The sequence below is a fragment of the Drosophila guanche genome, unplaced genomic scaffold, assembly GCF_900245975.1.
Source record: "Drosophila guanche unplaced genomic scaffold, DGUA_6, whole genome shotgun sequence".
NCBI classification, from domain to species: Eukaryota; Metazoa; Arthropoda; class Insecta; order Diptera; family Drosophilidae; genus Drosophila; species Drosophila guanche.
This window is the reverse complement of record NW_022995752.1, coordinates 2,812,155-2,832,273: the sequence shown is the minus strand read 5'-3', so window position 1 is coordinate 2,832,273 and position 20,119 is coordinate 2,812,155. Positions and strand designations below refer to the sequence as shown.

At 40.8% G+C, this 20,119-nt stretch overlaps 3 protein-coding genes across 4 annotated transcripts; 2 read left to right on the top strand and 1 right to left on the bottom strand.

Moving 5' to 3' along the window:
* Window positions 1-2,655: 2,655 nt before the first annotated feature.
* LOC117588212 (CD209 antigen-like protein E) lies at window positions 2,656-3,527 on the bottom strand. The gene is made up of 2 exons (XM_034279351.1): window positions 3,432-3,527; window positions 2,656-3,367 (listed from the first exon to the last, which is right to left on the bottom strand). The coding sequence occupies exons 1-2, from the start codon at window positions 3,501-3,503 to the stop codon at window positions 2,711-2,713; spliced, it is 729 nt and encodes a 242-aa protein (XP_034135242.1). The 5' UTR covers window positions 3,504-3,527; the 3' UTR covers window positions 2,656-2,710.
* A 6,226-nt stretch (window positions 3,528-9,753) lies between these two features.
* LOC117588213 (brain-specific homeobox protein) lies at window positions 9,754-12,455 on the top strand. Its single transcript, XM_034279352.1, has 5 exons — window positions 9,754-10,155; window positions 10,192-10,349; window positions 11,133-11,419; window positions 11,549-11,851; window positions 12,076-12,455. The coding sequence occupies exons 1-5, from the start codon at window positions 9,883-9,885 to the stop codon at window positions 12,372-12,374; spliced, it is 1,320 nt and encodes a 439-aa protein (XP_034135243.1). The 5' UTR covers window positions 9,754-9,882; the 3' UTR covers window positions 12,375-12,455.
* A 2,939-nt stretch (window positions 12,456-15,394) lies between these two features.
* Window positions 15,395-18,473, top strand: LOC117588211 (fructose-1,6-bisphosphatase 1). 2 transcript variants are annotated; one of them, XM_034279349.1, is made up of 4 exons: window positions 15,396-15,496; window positions 16,364-16,443; window positions 17,329-17,672; window positions 17,748-18,473. In XM_034279349.1, the coding sequence occupies exons 2-4, from the start codon at window positions 16,422-16,424 to the stop codon at window positions 18,414-18,416; spliced, it is 1,035 nt and encodes a 344-aa protein (XP_034135240.1). In that variant the 5' UTR covers window positions 15,396-15,496; window positions 16,364-16,421; the 3' UTR covers window positions 18,417-18,473. The 2 variants fall into 2 exon arrangements, with proteins under 2 accessions (XP_034135241.1, XP_034135240.1); XM_034279350.1 differs by lacking the exon at window positions 16,364-16,443 and having other exon boundaries at window positions 15,395-15,496.
* The last annotated feature ends 1,646 nt before the right edge of the window (window positions 18,474-20,119 follow it).

The following is a 20,119-nucleotide window of genomic DNA, read 5'->3' as shown; positions in this document are numbered from 1 at the left end:
GAAAAACGAAAAATTATAAAAAACTATTTATGAAAGGAGCTAAGATCAATCAATCAATCATTTGGATTACATAGGAGATGTATTGTAACAATGAGAAATTATGGATAATGGCATGGAATGACGACACACTTTGCATTAACATATTTTATAATGAAACATTACACACAACACACTAATTTATGGCATATAAATAAAAGGAAACTATAAAAACTACTTGATAATTGTTATATTTCAATTACTTACAGTTGGGAAGGGTCCACTGATATTTAATGGGTTCTATATGATTTGGGTCCTATATTAAGACGGGGTTAATCTGTAAATGTTTCAAAACATATTCCCTTACGCCTAACCTAATGGCTGCAGAGCCTGTTATAAGTTCTGAAATCCCAAAGCTCTTTAAGTAATCAAAAATAATTGAAGCAATCGGTTTCATAATAATTTCCAACTGGCTCTAGCCGCTTTTCGGCCTCTCTCGTCTTCTAAGATCAAATGTTCGGTACTGATTAAGAGCGTGTAAGTTCATCAGGAACTAGCCTGTTGAGTCTGGAAAGCTTCACCAGCCAGAGCCAGGAGAGAAAGATGAGAAAATGGTCGCGAATTTCAAATCGAAAAACGAAAAGATACTGGCGGTAATTATGTAAGAAATGTAAGACAGCGAGGGCTGCATGGAAAGCTTTAAAATACATTCATCAGAAAACAAGGCCAATATACCTACCCTATTTACTCTTCGAGTACCGGTTATAAAAATGTTAAGCTGATTTTTAGAATCAGACGGAGTGCTAGGGGCTTGCTCCACTTACAGTACCGCCGGGATTTTCAGACCAACTTAAATGATCAATTTTCACAGACCCAAAGCAACGTTCTACCATTTTTACTGAGTTTTCCATCCAGTTTAATTCTCCAAAGGAAGGCTCGGCATGTCCCCTATCCTGTCTATTGTGTTATGCCTCTGCGGAGGCGTGTCTTGTAGGCGAATCACAACAATACCAAAGTTACCAATGTCGCGTGAATGTTTGCGTGCCATGATGTAGCTATACAAGGGGGTCTTGTCGGCAAAACGGTGCCCCTAACTACTGTTAACTGCTGTTAATAAATGCGAGTGAAATAGTTATTCGTGATAAGTGTGAGTAAAACGACAATTGAGAGTGGTGGCCCTTAGATCGCATGGGGCTTACAGTTGCCCATTGCAAGAAAGATATTTTAATAATTTTCACTTGAAAAAAAAAATTATTTTTTTGCTTAGGCTCTTAATTCGAAAAATAGATTCTTAGTTTCTTGCTGCAAAAACTGAAAAGTCAATTTTTCTACGCACAACGGTTAATATTTGTGAAAAAATTCGACCGCGCACAACCTTTCACGTCGACAAGCAAGCTCGCATTGAACGCAAGGGGGACGAAACCACCTTGTCTAATTCTATAATGTGCGTGCCGAGCCCTGCTCTAAAGACACCTCATAGATAAATCTAAACATCCTTTCGCATGGACCGAAGATCAACCAATTTTCGGAGAAGTTCCGCAGTGTAGCACAATTTTGACCAGTATAAAGGTGATTAAAATGGCTGGCAAACGAAATATCTGTGTCACCAACTTGGGCCAAGATTGCTTTCGATTTCTGAGAGTTCTGATCTATCCATATCCAATAATAATATTCCGGCATCAGCAGCCCTTGGAGTTCCTTTCCCTGGTCCACGCTTTGCAGTTTCGCCAAATCGGCTCCCATCTCACTGCATTTATCCAAGGCACTTTCCCATGAATCTATCATATGTAATAGTATTACGACTTATTTTTAGGAAAAGTTAAAAATTTGTTTAGGTTTGGTTTCTATTTCTTTCAGCTCCATTGAGCTCGTTGCCAACTTTGGCAGAACTTTCATATTTTTTTCTAATATTCGCGACAGGATCTGTGGTGTCTTTGGAGTCATGGGACTCCAATTTCTGAATCTGTCTTCCAAAATGTTCTAATTTTTCTCCACTAAGGCAAAATGGACTCTTGCTTTGTCCTCATAGGACTCACATTTTGGCATTTGTCTTCTCAGAGTCTCTAACTTTTCATCAATTAGGACGATTTTCGATAGATTACCTGTGAGCTCTTTTGCCTCACAGGACTTTACTCGCTTTTGAAGAATGGCGAGGTACTCAAGGACCGGTTTGAAAGCTCCGTAACAATATCCTCCGAGCTCGTGTTGAGATTCATCCAACTATTGGTGGGATCCGCAATGTCTTAGATTTGTCGCAGTCAATAAAATTATTATTGCACTCACATCACAATGCTGGGACCGAGATTTCCCAAAGGTTATCGCAAATAACGCAAATATAATGATAGAACACCGATGGCTATTACTTCACCGACCTCAATCTAAAAGGCGACTAAATTATGCACATACTCGTGCATATATTAGAAGACTATGCTTTTACTTTTTCTGTGCTCAAAAAAATTCAACTTCGATGACATGAAATGGAGATCAACAGATTAAAATTAATGTGAATATAGAATCCTCAAATTTCAGTTGGCTAATAAGAATCTTTTCAATTAATTCGTTGGAGACAGGGATGTGCCACCCCGTCCCATTAGCCTTAGAAATATATCATAAAACATTCAGGATTTTTGCAGGGTACCAGCTTTTTGGGAGAGATCTGAAGCATAAATTAATTGATTATTTTTTACCCACCCAAAGAAAATGTTCTACTATTTTTATTTAGTTGTGCGCTGGATTAATCCACAAACGAAAGCTCACAGATATAGCAATGAGTCAGATCGCAAGATCTGTCGCTCATTGCATACTCAAAAGTAAGATCGACGCAATGTTCAGAGTTCGCAAGGTTATTGGGTTCGCCTTTATACCAGTGGAAAAAGGTTCCTTTGACACCAGTTGTGGCCGAAATAAATTCTCCTTCCTTGTCTAGATCGTTCAGATCAATCCAATACTTCTGGTGCGGCTTCAGCCTGCTGCGAAGTTCCTTCATCTCATTCTCGTTTTGCAGACTTGCCAATTGGGCTCCCATCTCAAGGCATTTCTTTAAGGCACCGTGCCAGGTTTTTTTATTTTCATGTTCTATGTAATAGTACTTTGAACCTATTTTTTGGAATGGCTCGAAAACTTTATGTTTCAGTTTTGATATTGTTTCCTGCACGGATGCAAGCTGTTGCTCCAATTTTTGAATTTTTGAATTTAATAATTCCTCCTGGATGGCCGTTTGTCTTCCCAAAGTCTTCAATTTTTCATCTATTAGTAAAATTTTCGAAGCAGTGTCAGCAGGCTGATTGGCCTCATAGGCCTCCACACGTTTATGGAGGATTGCAAGGTATTCCAGGACCGGTTTCACAGCTCCGTAACAGTATCCCCCGCATTCGTGTTGAGATTCATCCACCTATTGATGGGATCCGCAATATTCTTATAATTTTGTCAGTCAATTTAATGAATATTGCACTCACATCACAATGCTGGGACAGAGATCTCCCAAAGGTTATCGCAAATAATACAAATATAATGATGGAACACCGCATGGCTAATACCTCACCGAACGCAATCTAAAATGCAACTAAATTATGTACTTAAAAAACGATGCTTTTATTTGTTCTGTTCCCAAAAACTCAACTTAGATTAAACGAAATTGAGATCAAGTAAAAAAATAATTTGAATATAGAAACCGCCAATTTCAGTTGGCTAATAAAAATCATTTCAAAGAAGTCGTTGTCGACAGATCTGTGCCACCCGATGTGCGGCCATATGTCCTTCGTTTCTATTAGCCGTGGAGTTTTTTTTAATAAATGTTTAGGACTTTTGCAGGATACCTGCTGTGAGAGAGTGTCAAAAGAGCAGAGAGGGCTTCACGACACGTGAGAAAATTAATTTGATTAAATTGCCACAGAAACGCACAGCGGGTCAGAAGTACTGGAGTATGGTGGGGTGGTGTAGGCGTTATCACCAAATCAGATGCTGTTTTGTTGTTGCTAGCCGGCTACTTATCGCGGACACTCAACAACCACCCGAGTGGTATACTCATGCACTGCGAGAAAATCAAATAATAAGCGAAGAGTAACACAGTGAGATTTATGGGTAAACACACAAAAAACTTTAAAAGTATTAAAACTCAATCTAATGCAAAAATGTCGTTCTATTAATTTCATTTCCGAGTTAATAGGTACTTTTTTCTCCTAGTGTATAATTTTCACAGTACGTGTGTGTGGATGTGGGGCAGGAGTTTGTTTCCCTGTATGCGGGTTGTCGGTGAATGCACTAAATGATGTGCATAAGTGCGAAAACGTTTAACCCTCTGCTCGAAGGACTCTTTCCAGTTTCTCGCTACCCTCACATCCTCCCCGCTGCTGTCTCTCTCTCTTTCTCTGTCTCTGTCTCTGCCTCTGTCTCTCTGTTGCTGTCTCTTAAGTTCTCTGTTTGGGTTTTGATTGACGCTGATAGGGCACGTGTTGGCAATTATTTTAGAATAAATATATAATAATACAAAAAGTCTTCAGCATGGGACAAAATCAGTAGAGACTTCTTTGGTGTGTCCTTTCTGTGCTCTTTTACTTCTTGGGCACGGCCGAGGCATGATTTCTAAAGAGCAGAAAGTCGAGATATGATTGCGTAAGAGCACGAGATGACAATATGATTGCTGAAGAACAACTGATGGTAAAACTGATTGTACACTTCAAAATATGCAAATTACACACTAACTATAATTTACGAGATTTTTAAATACTTTGACGAGGAAAAAAAAATATATTTATGTACATATGTATATCTAAAATATTTATTAATACAATAAATAAGTAACTAAAACACTTTATTCTTTATATGCCATTTAAAAGGGGATTCTTAAATTCAACATTTAGTTTAACATTTGAATTATGAACAGTGGAAGCAATCATTTAATTAGATTTATTGAAAAATTCCAGTTATAAACTAAAATTTGATCTATAAATGCAATGATCTGTGTTTTTGTTTGATTTTTATATAGTTAGATAAGTATATGGAAGCAGAGGTGAAGGTTAAAGGATTCTGCAAGTTAAGTGCATTTTGCAAAATTTTGTATCAGCTATAATTGGTTTACCATAGATTTACCAAATTTCAACCTTAATTAAATCTAAAAAATGAATTTCTTGACATTCTTTAATATTTTCAGTACAACATAATTGTACAAATCAATCATCAATCAGCAGCAGTCATACCTTTAATTAAATCAGCACAGATCCTTAACTATTTAATAGTTTAAGTAATAGTAAATATCATATTTTCCATACTAATTGTGGGGTTTGTCATGGTTGTCAGAAGTCTTTCTATGCATTAAGGATCATTAAAAACGCCCAATCCTACACGCAATATCCCTTTCCCTCTCTAGGGTATTCGCATTCCTATTCATAAGCCACTTTTTCTGCATTTATTATGCCATTGTGTGGGTGTCGAGTCGGGTCGGTTCGGGTTGGGTCGGGGGGCTCGGCTGCTTATTAAAACTCTCTTGTTGTGATCCACAAGTAACCTTGCACAGTAACCTTTGTGCACCCCCACCCACCAGCCACACCCCCTCCCAGTCCCGCTCCCGCTCCCTCCGTTGGCCCAAACAATTAGAGCACTAACAAATGCAATTATCCATGCACCACCCTACAAGAGGCAACGGGTCGGACCATTCCATCGTGCCATTCCGTCACCCCTTGCGGGTGCACAATTGCTCTCATTGGCAACAATTGTAGATGAACCCGGACAACCCAGACCCAATCCGGACCCGAGCCAAAGCGACAGAATCCTTGTTGAAACGACAAACACAAAAAAAGTCACCGAATATTGGGTGTGTTACGACCAAGATGTATCCATTAGGAAAAGGCTTTTAATTGAAATTTGTAATTCAAAGTAGATTTTATTTATTGAAAAATAAAACTCTAAAAATCGTTGATCCTAATCCCATTAGAAGAGTAAAATAAAATAGTTTTATTGGTATTATAGCCTTTTCAATTTATTGAATCAAGATGATTCCTCAAAGACAGCTAGATTCTGATGTTTTATTTGTATATACACAAGCAAAGAATGGGATAAATAAGGATCCCACAGACTTTTTCCCACTTGCAGATAAAGTAAAAGTCATGGAAAATAATAAAAAAAAAAAGCCTAAAAGCAATGCCTACCCCGCATACTCTTGCATACCCAGTAAAACGAAATTTCAGCAGCAGAAGACTGAGTGGAGGAGCATAGAGAAAAGTTTTCCAAACGCGTGCCACATATTAAATTACAACGAAATATGTGCACACGCGATGATTTGTCGAAGGGGCAGTTTGTAATTTGCTGGCATTTTGTCGATTTTATCAGGCGGCAGCGGCAGAGTGTTGGCAGAGCAGAGCCGGGAAGGCATTGCTGATATTTTGATACATTTGTTTGATTCCACAGTCATATAGTGTAGTTGTGCCAGAGCTCTGTAATTGAGTTTACCTCGCGTAATTGTCACAAAATTGGATTGAGAGTCCCCCACTTCAAAATGTGAACTTGCCCGGAAATGGCACTTTTAATGGGCGTTACAAGCCAACATATTTTTTCATATTTAAATGCTGCTAAGCGAAGGATCTAGTGGGGGGTTTTTTTCACAAGAGCTGATTAACAGTGAGAAAGGCATATAATTATTTTAAGATAAATGGAAACTGCAGGCTTTGTGCTGATATAATAATGAGGCGTTTTAGCAAAGCATTTGGAATATTGAGAGTGTTAAGAAATTAGGGCAAGGCGGCAATTAAATGTCTATTAGAAAGGGAACAAATAGATGACCATTCAATGTTTTTAAAGAAATATTCTATACCTCTTTTTTAGCTTCCCAAAAATAATTCCCTCAGTTTCCAAATTCTAAAGAATTTTCGAAGCAATTCCTCTAATTTTTCTTCGTATAATACCGATCATGTTTCTTGAGTCTTTTGATATTCTTAAAGCTACAGCACCCTCCCTTTATTTTGTGTTCCCTGAACCGCAAAAAGGAAATGCCACTCTCTGCTGTGGACCCACTAAGGAAGTAGACACTTGTTCGCCCGTGTAACAGTCCTAAAGATGTGTTTTTTGTTATCTTGTATCAAAAGTTAATTTACCGAGAATCAAAACTTAAATGCGGGAAATACGGATCTAAGAAGTGAAGCCGCCGCCGCATGGCATTCACCCCAACAAAAAGCACGACCCCGAATGACGACCCCGACCTTACGTGTAACCTGATCATTGACACACTTCAGCTTTGATTTCAGGGAATTATGCTAACAAAAAAAAATATACACAAGCCAAAGACATCATCCTTGTCGACAAGACAAAAGGATTTGCCAGGCAAACTGACACAAAATGTTGTAATTGCCCCGAGGAAGATGCAGCCTGTGCCGGAGCTGCTGAGCTCCTGTGTGCCTGAGCTCCTGTTTTACTCTGCTTTGACGTTAACCACAAAGTGGCAGTGGTGCAATTTGATGCCACGAAGCTGCAGCAGCTAGATTTTTATTATTATAAAAATTAGGCTTAGCTTGTTTGACGCCTGCCACGTGCAACAATGGAATCAGAGACAGGACAGGGCCAGACACAAATTAAGAAGACTAAACGATCAAAGGGCAGGGCAGGGCAGGGCAGGGCAGAAGCCATGGAAATCTCTAAACGAGAAAAAATCAACCTAAAATCAATAAAAAAACTCAAAGAAAGAAAGGCACTGCACTCTTTTTTTTTAAAGACAATTTTCACAACACAAACGCTCTTCCGCACGTTCCTGTGTCAACGGGATAACACAATGGGGCTGACAACAAAGTGGTGTGTGGAGTGGGTAGTGAAGTCCTTTACCTGGTTTAAGCGTGGGTTCAGTGGAGGGCTCTCCCCTCTTTTCGGATGAGCATGTTAAGTGCTTTTAGCCAGGTGGGGCACAAGTGGTTCTCCACCAAGGATTGCAGCGAGCATCCATTTGAGAGGCTCTAAGAATCTCTTTTGAATGCTTCCAGCAAAGGCTAAGTAGCAAAAGGTACTCAGGGTAGCTAAGACTAATCTTACATAAAATAATATGTTTTAAGTTAAATAATACTATTTTTAAATCTTGCAAACTGTTTTTAAATTTTTTAAAAATTTAAAAAAGTTTGCAACGTTTCAAGCCACCTCCTAAAAGTCTTAACAGATCCAGAAAGTTCTCTCTCTCTCTCTCTCTCTCTCTAAGCACCCATATAGATATGATGCAGATACTCGCACTCTACCATATTGTCGGGCAAAACACCACCTCTCCCCTTGGGCACGCAGTGGCAATGCCATGCCCCAACCCTAATGCGCCCGCTTTAGGGCTTTAACCTAATAATGATGTTCGACTTACTTTGCGTGACTTATTTTATTAATAAAACGAGCAAATTTGTCTTGCTTTTTGGTCGCATCGCCCGTTTTGCCGTGTCGTTATTGTCTTTCTCTCCTTGCACACAGAAAGCCATCATCATTCCACATCCCACAGCCACTCACATCCTTTTGGGGGGTGGCTTCATCAATTGCTGTGGGGCAAACAAGGACGAATAGCTATTTCCTGCAACCCTGACAAGTGCTGCACGCTGATTGGTTGGACTTTAGGATGAGCAAAGAACACGCCTCCTGCCCCAAGCACAACCTATACCCATACCTATACCCATACCCAACCCAAAAGTGGGTGTACTATGGCTATGTTGATTGAATTACAGCCAAGTACATATTTTGGTACAACAACGAGGAAAAAAATTCGCAAATTTGTAGGCGAAGCGAACGAACATCTTGGAGCGCTCTGCCGTTACGTTCCGTTCCGTTTCGTGGGGCACCTCATTAAGGGCCAGAAGCAGCTCATTAGGTACAGTTGTGCAGGCGCCATGGCAGCAAGAGAGAGCAAGAAAGTGGGCGAGCAGAGCGAAGTCAGCAAGGAGTCAGAGCATGGAAGCAGGGAGCACGGCATCTCTCCTTCTGCCGTGAATCTTTAATTCAATTATAATAATTGTGGCATTTAATGAATTTAATGCATGCACATCATTCATACAACAATGGCGGCTATGACACGTTAATTATGCGTAAACCGGAAACAGGAAACCAAAGCAGCGAGCGCAGAGTGTGGGGAGCGCCACAAAATGGCGGCACCAGGCAGAAAGACGGGACAGGTATGTGTGCGTGTGTGCGTGTGTGCGTGTGTGCGTCTGTCGTGGCACATAGTTGTGCAAATTATTTGCGGTTAACATGGGTCAATTAAACAAAAGCATCACGTAAATTACACAACCCATTCCACATGTCCATGCCCCATTGCCGTTCCCATTCTGATGCCCATTCCCATTCTGACGGATGCCTTTTCCCGGGGTCTGTCGTAACCTAGTTAAGGTCCTACTGGTAATCGAGGCTCCCCCAAGCGGATCGGATGCCAGCACTTACAAATTTCACAGAGCGACAGAGACGACCATAGAGTACACCCGCCACCCCCAAAGCAGGGGCTACATGCAAATTGGGGGTGTGTTTCGCAGCAGCGTTCGGAGGCAGCAGCGTCCGTGTAGTACTCGAATTTTGGATATCTAAGCGGGAACCGCAATAGCGGAACGGCACGGAACGGACCGGACTGGCTGGAACTGCATTGGGCACTGGCCAGGGGTTGGCGGCGAGGGTGGATTGCAACCTCAACCCCCTTCCCCCCGTTTGCCAGGATCTGCAACGTATCTCTAGCTCTCTGTCTCTGATTTGTGGAACATCTCGCTCTCGCTCTCTCGTGTGGGTGACTCGTTTAGAGCAATTTGCTGGTTGATGTGCGGTGATTGCCACAAACTCAACGCGACCGTCAACGAGTAAACAACATAAGCGCGTCTCTCCGCAGCATAACATACCCCTAGGAGTGCGTTCCGCTCCGCTCCGCTTCATTCTGTATCCGTATCCGTCTCCGTCTCCGAATCGATCCACTCCACACACATGTCAATGCTTAATGAGAACGGTTTGAGGGGCAGTCCCGTGGATGCACATGGCAACAATAAGGGCAGTGCAACCACAATGTTGACCACAAAAACGCCATTTTCCATCGAGCATATATTGTTTCAAAATTTAAATAGTGCCAATAGCAACAATGCGAATAATAATGTGAATAATAATAGTAACAATAATAATAATAGCAACAGTCAAAAGTGTAGCAAGAATGCGGTAAAAGGTGCCAGCAGGAGTAGCTTTGCTCCACCCTACGACAATAATGCCCAGAAACAACATCAGCAGCAACAGCCGCACCAGCAGCATCATCATCCGACGGCACAGGCAACAACGCATCCCACATCGTCGGCACCTGCGGCAACTTCCGCCGCGACGGCATCCACACGCGTCAGCCAGGGAGCAGCAGCGTCGGGATATGGCAACGAGGACTATGCCAAGTCCTTGCACAATAGTCAACGGTTAGTATAGATATAAACAACAGAGAGACCCCCAGATAATAGGGAAATATTAATGGAGAAGTTAAGATCGGTGGAACATAAGAAAATGAAATTCAATTTAGTTGGTAAAACTAACAAATTTGAGTTGAAGGAATTAAGGGGTTTTTCTACGAATTTAAATTCTGGAAATACCATTCTTATCAAATGAACTCATAAATTTGTACCATTAATTGTATGTTTATTAAACCTAAAGATTTGAAATAATTTTGTGAAGAAAAGTACCTTGAAAATAAAGTGAAAATAAGCAGAACCTTTTGCTAAAAATAAAATGCCACTTAATGGAACTTTAAAGATCTTCCAAAATTTGCGCGCACAATGCAAATATTTTTAATTGAATTGACATTATTTAATGTGGAACATTTTGAAAGAAAGGAAGGTGGAATAATCAATCCATCATCGGAGAACCCACAGAACCTTAATATATTTCTGCAACATGCATAACATTTAGTCAAAAAGGTGTAAGGATCCCTAATTATAAGATTTTAAGGGAAGAAAATTTGAAAATATTTTCAATATTTATTTTCTAGTTGGAAAAGCATATTCGAGTAGTAAGAGGTTTAGGGGTTTGTAGTTCAATTAATTTTTAAAGTTATGACAAGATTTGCTTCTTAAGCTTTGGAGCTGTCAAAGTGAGATAAAATTAAAGCAAATCTCAAAACAATGTCCCAATATATATATATCCAACTCCAATTCTGTGTTTCCCCAAGTACCATCAAATCTTTTCTGCTATTTTCCAATTTCCAGTAGCAGCCATCATCCACGTGCTGGAACCTCACACTATGGCAGTTCATCCGCGGAAACAACATCCCAGCAGCTGGGCTCAGCGGCGGGACAACATTCAGCAGCATCCCAGTTACCGCCAGCACCACAGCCACCGCCTCCACCGCCCCCGAATGGTGGTGGAGCCAGTGGCGGAGTGCTGTATCCCAGTGCGGCTTACACGGACCATGGCTTCTTGCAAATGACCCTGGGCTACCTGTCGCCCTCTTCGGGCACATACAAGTCGGTGGATCCCTATTTTCTCTCACAAGGTGAGTGCCAAACGAAAACTTTTAACTATTTGCAGGACCCAGGTCCGTGTCGATGGACATTAACACTACCAAAAAGTTTTGTAGTTCACAATATAAACTGTAATACGATTAATTAATTATATTGTGCAGCCAGCCTGTTTGGGGGAGCGCCCTTCTTTGGGCCGCCCGGCTGTGTGCCAGAGCTGGCCCTGGGCCTCGGAATGGGTGTGAATGCGCTGCGGCATTGCCGGCGACGCAAGGCACGCACCGTGTTCAGCGATCCCCAGTTGTCCGGCCTGGAGAAGCGCTTCGAGGCTCAGCGTTATCTGTCCACACCAGAGAGAGTGGAGCTCGCTACAGCTCTGGGGTTAAGTGAGACGCAGGTGAAGACGTGGTTCCAGAACCGACGCATGAAGCACAAGAAGCAGCTGCGACGACGCGACAATGCCAACGGTAAGGAACATTGAAACTGAGAAACCCCAACTCCTACTGGAGACTAACTGTAATAGAACTTGCAACTTTCTTTGGAGCAACTTTTTGGTCCTTCAATTAGCCTTTTGGTCTTTGGCTTTTAGACTGCTGCCTTTTTGAGTTACCAAAAGTTTTGGACAAGTTTTCTACGCAAATCAAATTAGTTCTAAAATTTGCGCAAATTTCTTCGACTTTCTTCACTCTAGAACCCGTTGACTTCTCACGCACCGAACTGGGCGGCAGCAGCACTGGCAAACAGCCGCCGGGCGACGCATCCTCTGCCTCCACAGACGGCTCCAAGCAGAGCTTCAAGATGGCCTCGAGTGGCGCTGGCGTTGGGACGCCCAGTCAAACACCCAATCCCCAGCAACAGCTGCAAATGTGCTTCCTACAGCAGGGCTACTCAACCGATGATTACTCCGACCTGGAGGCGGACAGCGAGGAGGAGGAAAACTCCAGCGATGTGGACATTGTGGGCGACACCAAATTATATCAACTCACATAGATACCAGCCAGACTATATCTGATCGAATCTGTTCTGCCGATGAGAGCTTTCTGGTGGTTTTAAATAGGGGGAAATTAAGGAGTTTCCAAAGGTATTTATTTTTAAATAATTTTATATTTCAGGCTATTATTGATTAGATATCTTTGTGTAGGTAGATCATTTTAAAATATTTAAAAAGTTCAAATAGTTCTCAAATATTTTAAACAGAAAAAGTTTACAATTACTTCTGTATCAAAAGTTAAATATTCATTTTATGTTTATTAGAATAATATTCTGTGTCGAGGCATTAATTTAAAAAAAGTGTTTTCTCTATACAATAGGGCGTTCTATTAAGTTATAATTTTAGCAATAATTTATCCAAGAATAGTAAACATTTTCTTGTGTTCTTTTCTTTGTTAAAAATTAATTCGTATCAGTATTATTTCCCCTTTACTTTCCCCTATTTAAAGCGCCATGTCTAAGGCCTCAGACGAAAGGCCCTGTAAATACCGATATATTCCAATCATATTCTTAAACGAGATTCTGTCTAGTCACGAACTGTATGTCTAAGAGATATATTTATTAACCATAAACCTAATCAAATTTAGTGATTGTATTCGAGTACTTCCATTTTAAGATCTTCGTCTCTAATCCCAAAGAAAAAACGATCACCATATGGCAGCTCATTGTCAATGTGCTAGCTCTTAAAATAAAGAGAACAAAAATCAACCGACACATGAAAAAATTGGATGGGTGTTACTCAGGCTCGGATCGGACTCGGAATTCTATGCCCACTGTATGGGCAATGGGCAATCAAATCCAATTGAGTGGCAACAAAAAGTATAAACTAATAAGGTTAAACATCGCGCACTTGTGTATAGAGTTGAGTGACAGCCACGCCCCCATCTGCGCATGGCCAAGTGGCTGGTGGGAGGGCGTTTTATTTTACAGTAACAACTCCTACGGCCTTTGGGGTGGAAAATGCTTCTTAACAATGGCAAAATAATTGCGGGGTTTCCAGCCAACCAGCCATTTTAGTGGAGAGACACTTATTGTTCAGAGTTCCTCGCTCCCCGTTCCGTGTGTACGGAAAGTGAATATTAAATGTTTCCAAATTGATTGATAATTGTGGGTTAACAGGAATGCTCTCACCGGGTAGAAAATCCGAGTGTTTCAAAAGGAAATGAACCATTGGGGGATACATAATTCAGCTAACAATTGGATTTAATCATTCTTAATGAATGGTAAGTAGATACTTAGAGCTTCCCGATAAATGTCCATACTATTATTAAAACTTGTTTGATCTTTTATAGCACAAGCAATCTCTCTCGAATCTGTAGAATTTAATCGTACATTTCATACTTATTCCCGCCCGCCAAATGTTTGATTGAAAAATAGATATGTAAACTAAAACTGATTGAACTTCTAGTAGATTTCACATAAATTTCACATTTCATTTATACTCCTAGACTTTTGTACATATTTATGTAGTTGCTTTATTTATATTTATTTGTAGGTTTTTTAAATTGTATTTGTGTTTGTGGCTCATGTTCTAATTAATAGACACGCTCTAATCCCAGACAAATTAACAAAAAATCAGGAGATAATCATAAAGTGAAATATAATCTAAAGTCGGAGCAATGCCAAGACAGGCAACCACCAGAAATATTAAAATAGTCGGACCTCTAACACTTTGTGTACGGAATTACCGTAGTGTGTATACTAAATATACTTATCAGTGTAGGATTGATAGGTACAATGGAATAAAAAACTGGGACTGTAGACGAGCCTCCCAGACGTTCGTGCAATCAGTCGCGTTGGTAATAAAAATCTCTCACATACTACTAGCCGGCAAGTGTTTGTTTGATGTTGTGGCACATAATGTTTATTCAGATGGTTTATAGGGGTTTCATTGGAGTTACAAATCATCGAACCTAATTTGTAGGTACCTTCTTGGGCTTACATTCAAATTGAAAGGAATGTGAAACATTTCGGACATGTCTACATACTATGTACTTAGATCAACATAATAACATATTAACAAATTTTTGCATGCATTAAAAAGTTAGGAGAAATATACTGGTATATGCTGTAAAAGGATATAGGAGGAAAAACAAGGACTCACCTTATTCTTCTTCGAAACATTTTAATAGCTTTTTGTTGCACAATCTGAAATGCTTTACAAATTGTATCACCGAATTTGATTGGTTTTGCTCGAGATGCCACATTTGTAATTAGGCCAGCAAAGTCCAACACACAGTTTGTTCTAAAAGATCACTAAACACAAAAACACCCTTTGTTAATTGTTTATTTTATTCATTATTTTAATGCGAGACACGAAAAAAATGACATTATGATAAGAGTGACTGTGACTTTGGATCTTCACATATGCCGTTCTTCCCATTAACTCTACACTCCCACTCTCTCGCTCTCTTGCTTTGCTTTGCTGATGCTCGCCGCACCGCAATCTCTCCACTTCTCTCCATAATCATGCATCTCTTTCTGCAGCTATTATGCTCTGCATCAGCACTATCTCTCGCGCTTACTAGCTTAAAGCAAGCAAGTTCATGCATGCACACTCTTCTTATCGCCATATGTTTACGCGCTCTCTCTCAACGAAGCTATTGCACTACTCTCTTCGCTTACCACTCCTATGCTTACTCTCTACCTACTTCCCTCTCTGCCCTATCTGTACACGCAATTTACACGCTATCTGTCAGTGGCAAGAAAGCCAGACAAGAGAGTAATGTTAGCTTTGACTATCCGACGAAGCATTTAATACTCTTTCGGGCTTGTCTTTGTTAAACATATATTTTAAGATACGCAGCCAATGTCAATTATGTTTTGTTACTCATATTCGATTGATATATGTATGTAACTAATGTGTTTTTAAACTATTCAAGTAAGTTTTTCATACAATTATATTCAGCATGACAAACATCGCTCAAAGAATTATACGTACCTTGCAGGGAAAGTGTACACTCTGTGACGTTGCGTCCGCTGTGTCGGTGGGGACGTGGACTAAAATCGAATAAACACACAATTCAGTTCGGTGGTTCCGGCAGTCTCTTTAGTACAGCCGTCGACTGCGGTGTTTTCTTCGTTTTCGTGTCTTTCCCCAATCTATAGATTTGTTTTGTGTTGTAAGTGAAAGTGCATTTCGGTTCTAAAGAAGCTTTACAAAAGCCTCCAGCAAGGGGTCAAAGCAATGTTAAGGACAAGCCCCAACAGTCAAATCATTCACATTACTTGAATAGATGAAAGATATGTGTAGCTACTTGTATACGTATATATGTACGTATACTACATACATATACGATAAAAATACAACGTTTGCTTATAGACGATATGGTTGCTAATCGTGAGTTGAGTTTCTTCATCGGCAAAGTTCCAAAAATAATTAAGGGGGCACGTGTGCGGTATACATAAATACATACCTATGTACATATCTATATACATATATACAAATTGGTTGTGCTAAAAAATATTATATATTTTGTGGTTCCGGTTTTATAAAACCTTTCCTTGATACGAATATGACCCAAACAGGAACGGGACAAACAGGTTATCAGCAACGTCAAATATAAATAAAAATCAACATGAAAAAAATAGACTGTAGGCAACCAAGTCTATTGATACCCTTTTTTTAAAATTAAAATAATTCTGAAACAGAATAGTTCTTAAAAGAATGTAGTGTTGTGTTTTTAGGGTAGTGTTCTTAGTGTTTAAAGAAACTTTATTTTTTGTGGAATAATATGAAATATGAAAGCAAGTTCCGAATACTCCACTCGAAGTGTACTTTAAAATAACAACTAGGAAATACATGAAAAGTGACAATTTTTCTGATAATGCTACGATTTTATGCAACAAGCAACCCGAAAAAAGACAATCAAGAAGATAGGGGCTCGTATGTTGGGTAGACCCAAGGGGGCTGTGACCTTCACAGCCATCGGAAAGGGCACATTTTGTGGCAAATTGTAAATTGTTTGTATTTTGATGGATCCCCACAGGAACCACACAGCACATGCTCTTTTCGTATCCGTAATTAGTGTGTCCGAGCAACCGATAATGGCGGCAAGTAACGGTGATTGTAAGTGAATGCGCTTCAGCTTCCTGCTTCCATTTCCCTGCCGCCCTGCTGTTGGCACTCCTGCCAGTCCTGTATCAACCTGCAACATCCTCCAGTCCGCAGCCCTATAATATCCTACAATCCTCAGCCCTGCAACATCCTGCAATTCTCCGCACCTATCAGATCTTATGCAGTCTGTTGTTCCACAACCAACAATTACACAGCCTGTTGTAGCACTAAATAACTAACCGTTTCGGCTATCCAGTCCATCCAGTACATCTTTAAACCTGTTCTTCCTGCCTGTCCCAAATTCCTATAGAATCTTGATGTTATTTACCAAATAAAACACCCAAAAATAATCCCGAAAAGGTACCTTTAATATTTTAAATGCCAAAATATATTTATGATTGGTGCGTTATTCCAGTAATACTTAAATCATACTGCATATAACGACAAAAGATACTCCTCTTAATCGGTTACTTATTCCTAATCCCTTACTAAATTCACTTAAAATAATCCGACTAGATTTTACTGAACTTTAACATGATCTCTTCGGTTGACTTGATTGATTAATTATTGAACTACAAACACAGAAGAAATATAATGTTAATAATTAAAAATTCAATTCAATGTTTATTGAAATCTTGTACTCGCAAAAGTTCAAGAAAATATTTACACAGTGTACTGGCAAACGAAATTATATTTTTGTATGATTTTCCTTTTTGAATAATTGTTTTTAATTATTAAAACTACATTTAATACAAAAATATCTAAAAATTGTGGTAAAAATATAATAAATTTACATATGACACGCTGCTCTGCGATTATCCCTCTCCTAATCCCCTCCTTTCAACAAACCTGGAACCAAGAATTCAAATTAAAATCCCATTGCCCTATCCTTAACAGCAAAAATGAGCCAACAGGGGCCCGTGTTCGACTCCAATGCTATGACGCTGACGCGTTTTGTGCTCCAGGAGCAGCGAAAGTTCAAGAATGCCACTGGCGATCTGTCGCAGCTGCTCAACTGCATCCAGACGGCGATCAAGGCGACGGCATCGGCGGTGCGTAAGGCTGGCATTGCCAAGCTCCATGGCATTGCCGGGGATGTGAATGTCCAGGGCGAGGAGGTGAAGAAGCTGGATGTGCTTTCCAACGAGCTGTTCATCAACATGCTCAAGTCGTCCTACACCACCTGCCTGATGGTCTCCGAGGAGAACGAGCATGTGATCGAGGTGGAGACAGACAAACAGGTGAGGCAATCAGTTAGAGATATACTCCAAGTTGTGGGCGCAGCAAATTGATGATCCCGTTTACCACTCTGTCAGGGCAAATACATTGTCTGCTTCGATCCGCTGGACGGATCCTCCAACATAGACTGCCTGGTGTCGATCGGCTCCATTTTTGCCATCTACCGCAAGAAGAGCGAGGGTGTGCCCACCGTCGAGGATGCTCTGCAGCCCGGTAACCAGTTGGTGGCCGCCGGCTACGCCCTGTATGGCTCGGCCACGGCCATTGTCCTCGGTCTGGGCACGTCGGGTGTGAATGGCTTCACCTACGATCCGGCCATTGGCGAGTTCATCCTCACTGAGCCCAACATGCGTGTGCCTGAGAAGGGAAAGATCTACTCGATCAACGAGGGCTATGCCAGCGATTGGGAGGCGGGTGTGCTCAACTATGTGGCCGCCAAGAAGGATCCCAGCAAGGGCAAACCCTACGGTGCCCGCTACGTAGGCTCCATGGTGGCCGATGTTCATCGCACCATCAAATACGGCGGCATCTTCATCTACCCCGCCACAAAGTCCGCACCAAATGGAAAGCTGCGTCTACTCTACGAGTGCAATCCCATGGCCTATCTGATGATTCAGGCCGGTGGCTTGGCCAGCGACGGCAAGATTAGCATACTAGACATTGTCCCCAAAAAGATTCACGAGCGTAGTCCCATTTTCCTGGGCTCCAAGGCGGACGTCGAGGAGGCGCTCAGCTACTTGAAGTGACTTTTACATTTGTAATTTATAAATAAACCCAACACTCGTTTGATATTTTTTGTACCTAAGCTAATCTGCTAACAAGTCTTGCCGTAATAATACCTAATTCGGCCTCCTAATCTGATAGTTTGTCCACTGGAGAACAATAAATTTTTAACTGATTTTTGGAAACAGACGAAGTGCAAGGGCTTGCTCCGCCTCTGTCTCGTGTTGGCTCGGTATAGCAATACCGCCGGGATTTGCTATATTCTTTATTTCTTATTTTTATTGAAATGTGCATCATTTAAGCCATTTAAAAGACCTCTCGCAGACAAAGTGATAAGTCTTATAGCACTGCCTGTCGGTCATTAAAACATCGAACTTATAGGTATGAAGCACGACGTAATGTTCAGTGTTCCCGAAGTTATTAGGTGCGCTTTCCAGCCAGTGGATAATTTTTCCTTTGACACCAGTAGTGTCCGAAATAAATTCTCCTTCCTTGTCTAGATCGTTCAGATCTATCCAATGCATTTCGTACCATATCAGCCTACTGCTGAGAGCCATCACCTCTCTTCACTTTGCAGACTCGCCAAATGGGCTCCCATCTCACGGCATTTCTTCAAGGCACCGTGCCAGGTTTTTTTTATTTCATTGTCTATGTAATAGTATTTGCAACCAATTTTTTGGAAGGGCTCGAAATTGTCTGGTTTTAATTTGTTTTGGTTCCGATTCAGCTAGTTTTTGCTCCCATTTCTGTATTTTTTCCTGCGAGCTCCTTTCCAACTCTTGCTGGATGGCCATCTGTCTTCGCAGAGCCTCCAACTTTCCGTCTATTTGGGCCATTTTCTAGAGAATCACAGCTCTCCACTCGCGTTTGCAGACCCAAAGGTTATCGCATATAAGAAAAATATAATTATGAAACACCACATGACACTTGCTTCACCGCACGCAATATGAAAAGCGACTGAATTATGTACATAAAAAACGATGCTTTTATTTTTTCTGTTTAAAAAAACTCAACTTCGATGATAAAAATTAATGTACATATAGAATCCACCAGCTGTGAGAGTGGCAGAGAGAAAGTATTGCAGTACTATAGCCATTTTCAGCCAAATTTAATGATACATTTTCACACCCACACACACAGTATGTGATCTACTATTTTTATTAAGTTTTGAGTGTAAATTAATCATCTAAAGCAGGGCTTAACGAGCCGTTTTTGCGTTTGTGTGTGAAGACGCACGCAAAACGGAAAATTTCACTATATTGGTATTGGTATTGGTATTAATACGCGTGTACGTGAGCGGCAGCGCAGCAGCAGCGCCTTGTCATATACCCAATAGATAGGGCCGTCCGAGCCCTGATCTAAAGACACTTCACAGATAATTGGTGTTCAGATAATTCGCTTGTTTGTCGTCTAGTTCTCAGGGACTATAAGAGCTAGAGCCACCGAATTTTGCCTTTAGACTCCAGTGTATTTCAAAAATTAAAACCCGCCCCTTCCGCCCTCGTAAAGGGCGAAATCTCCCACAGCCACAATTTTAAAGATAAAAGAAAACTCCGTAGGAATTGACCACATCTATCAGATCACCTAATTGGGATAGGATTAGATCATTATTATAGCCAGAATGAAGAAAATAATTAGCCACTGTGGGCTCCCACAGCAATACTTTGGAAGATGAATTGCTTCGCAAAGTGTGCGGCTCTAGGGGTGGGGGTGAGTTTAAAGAGCG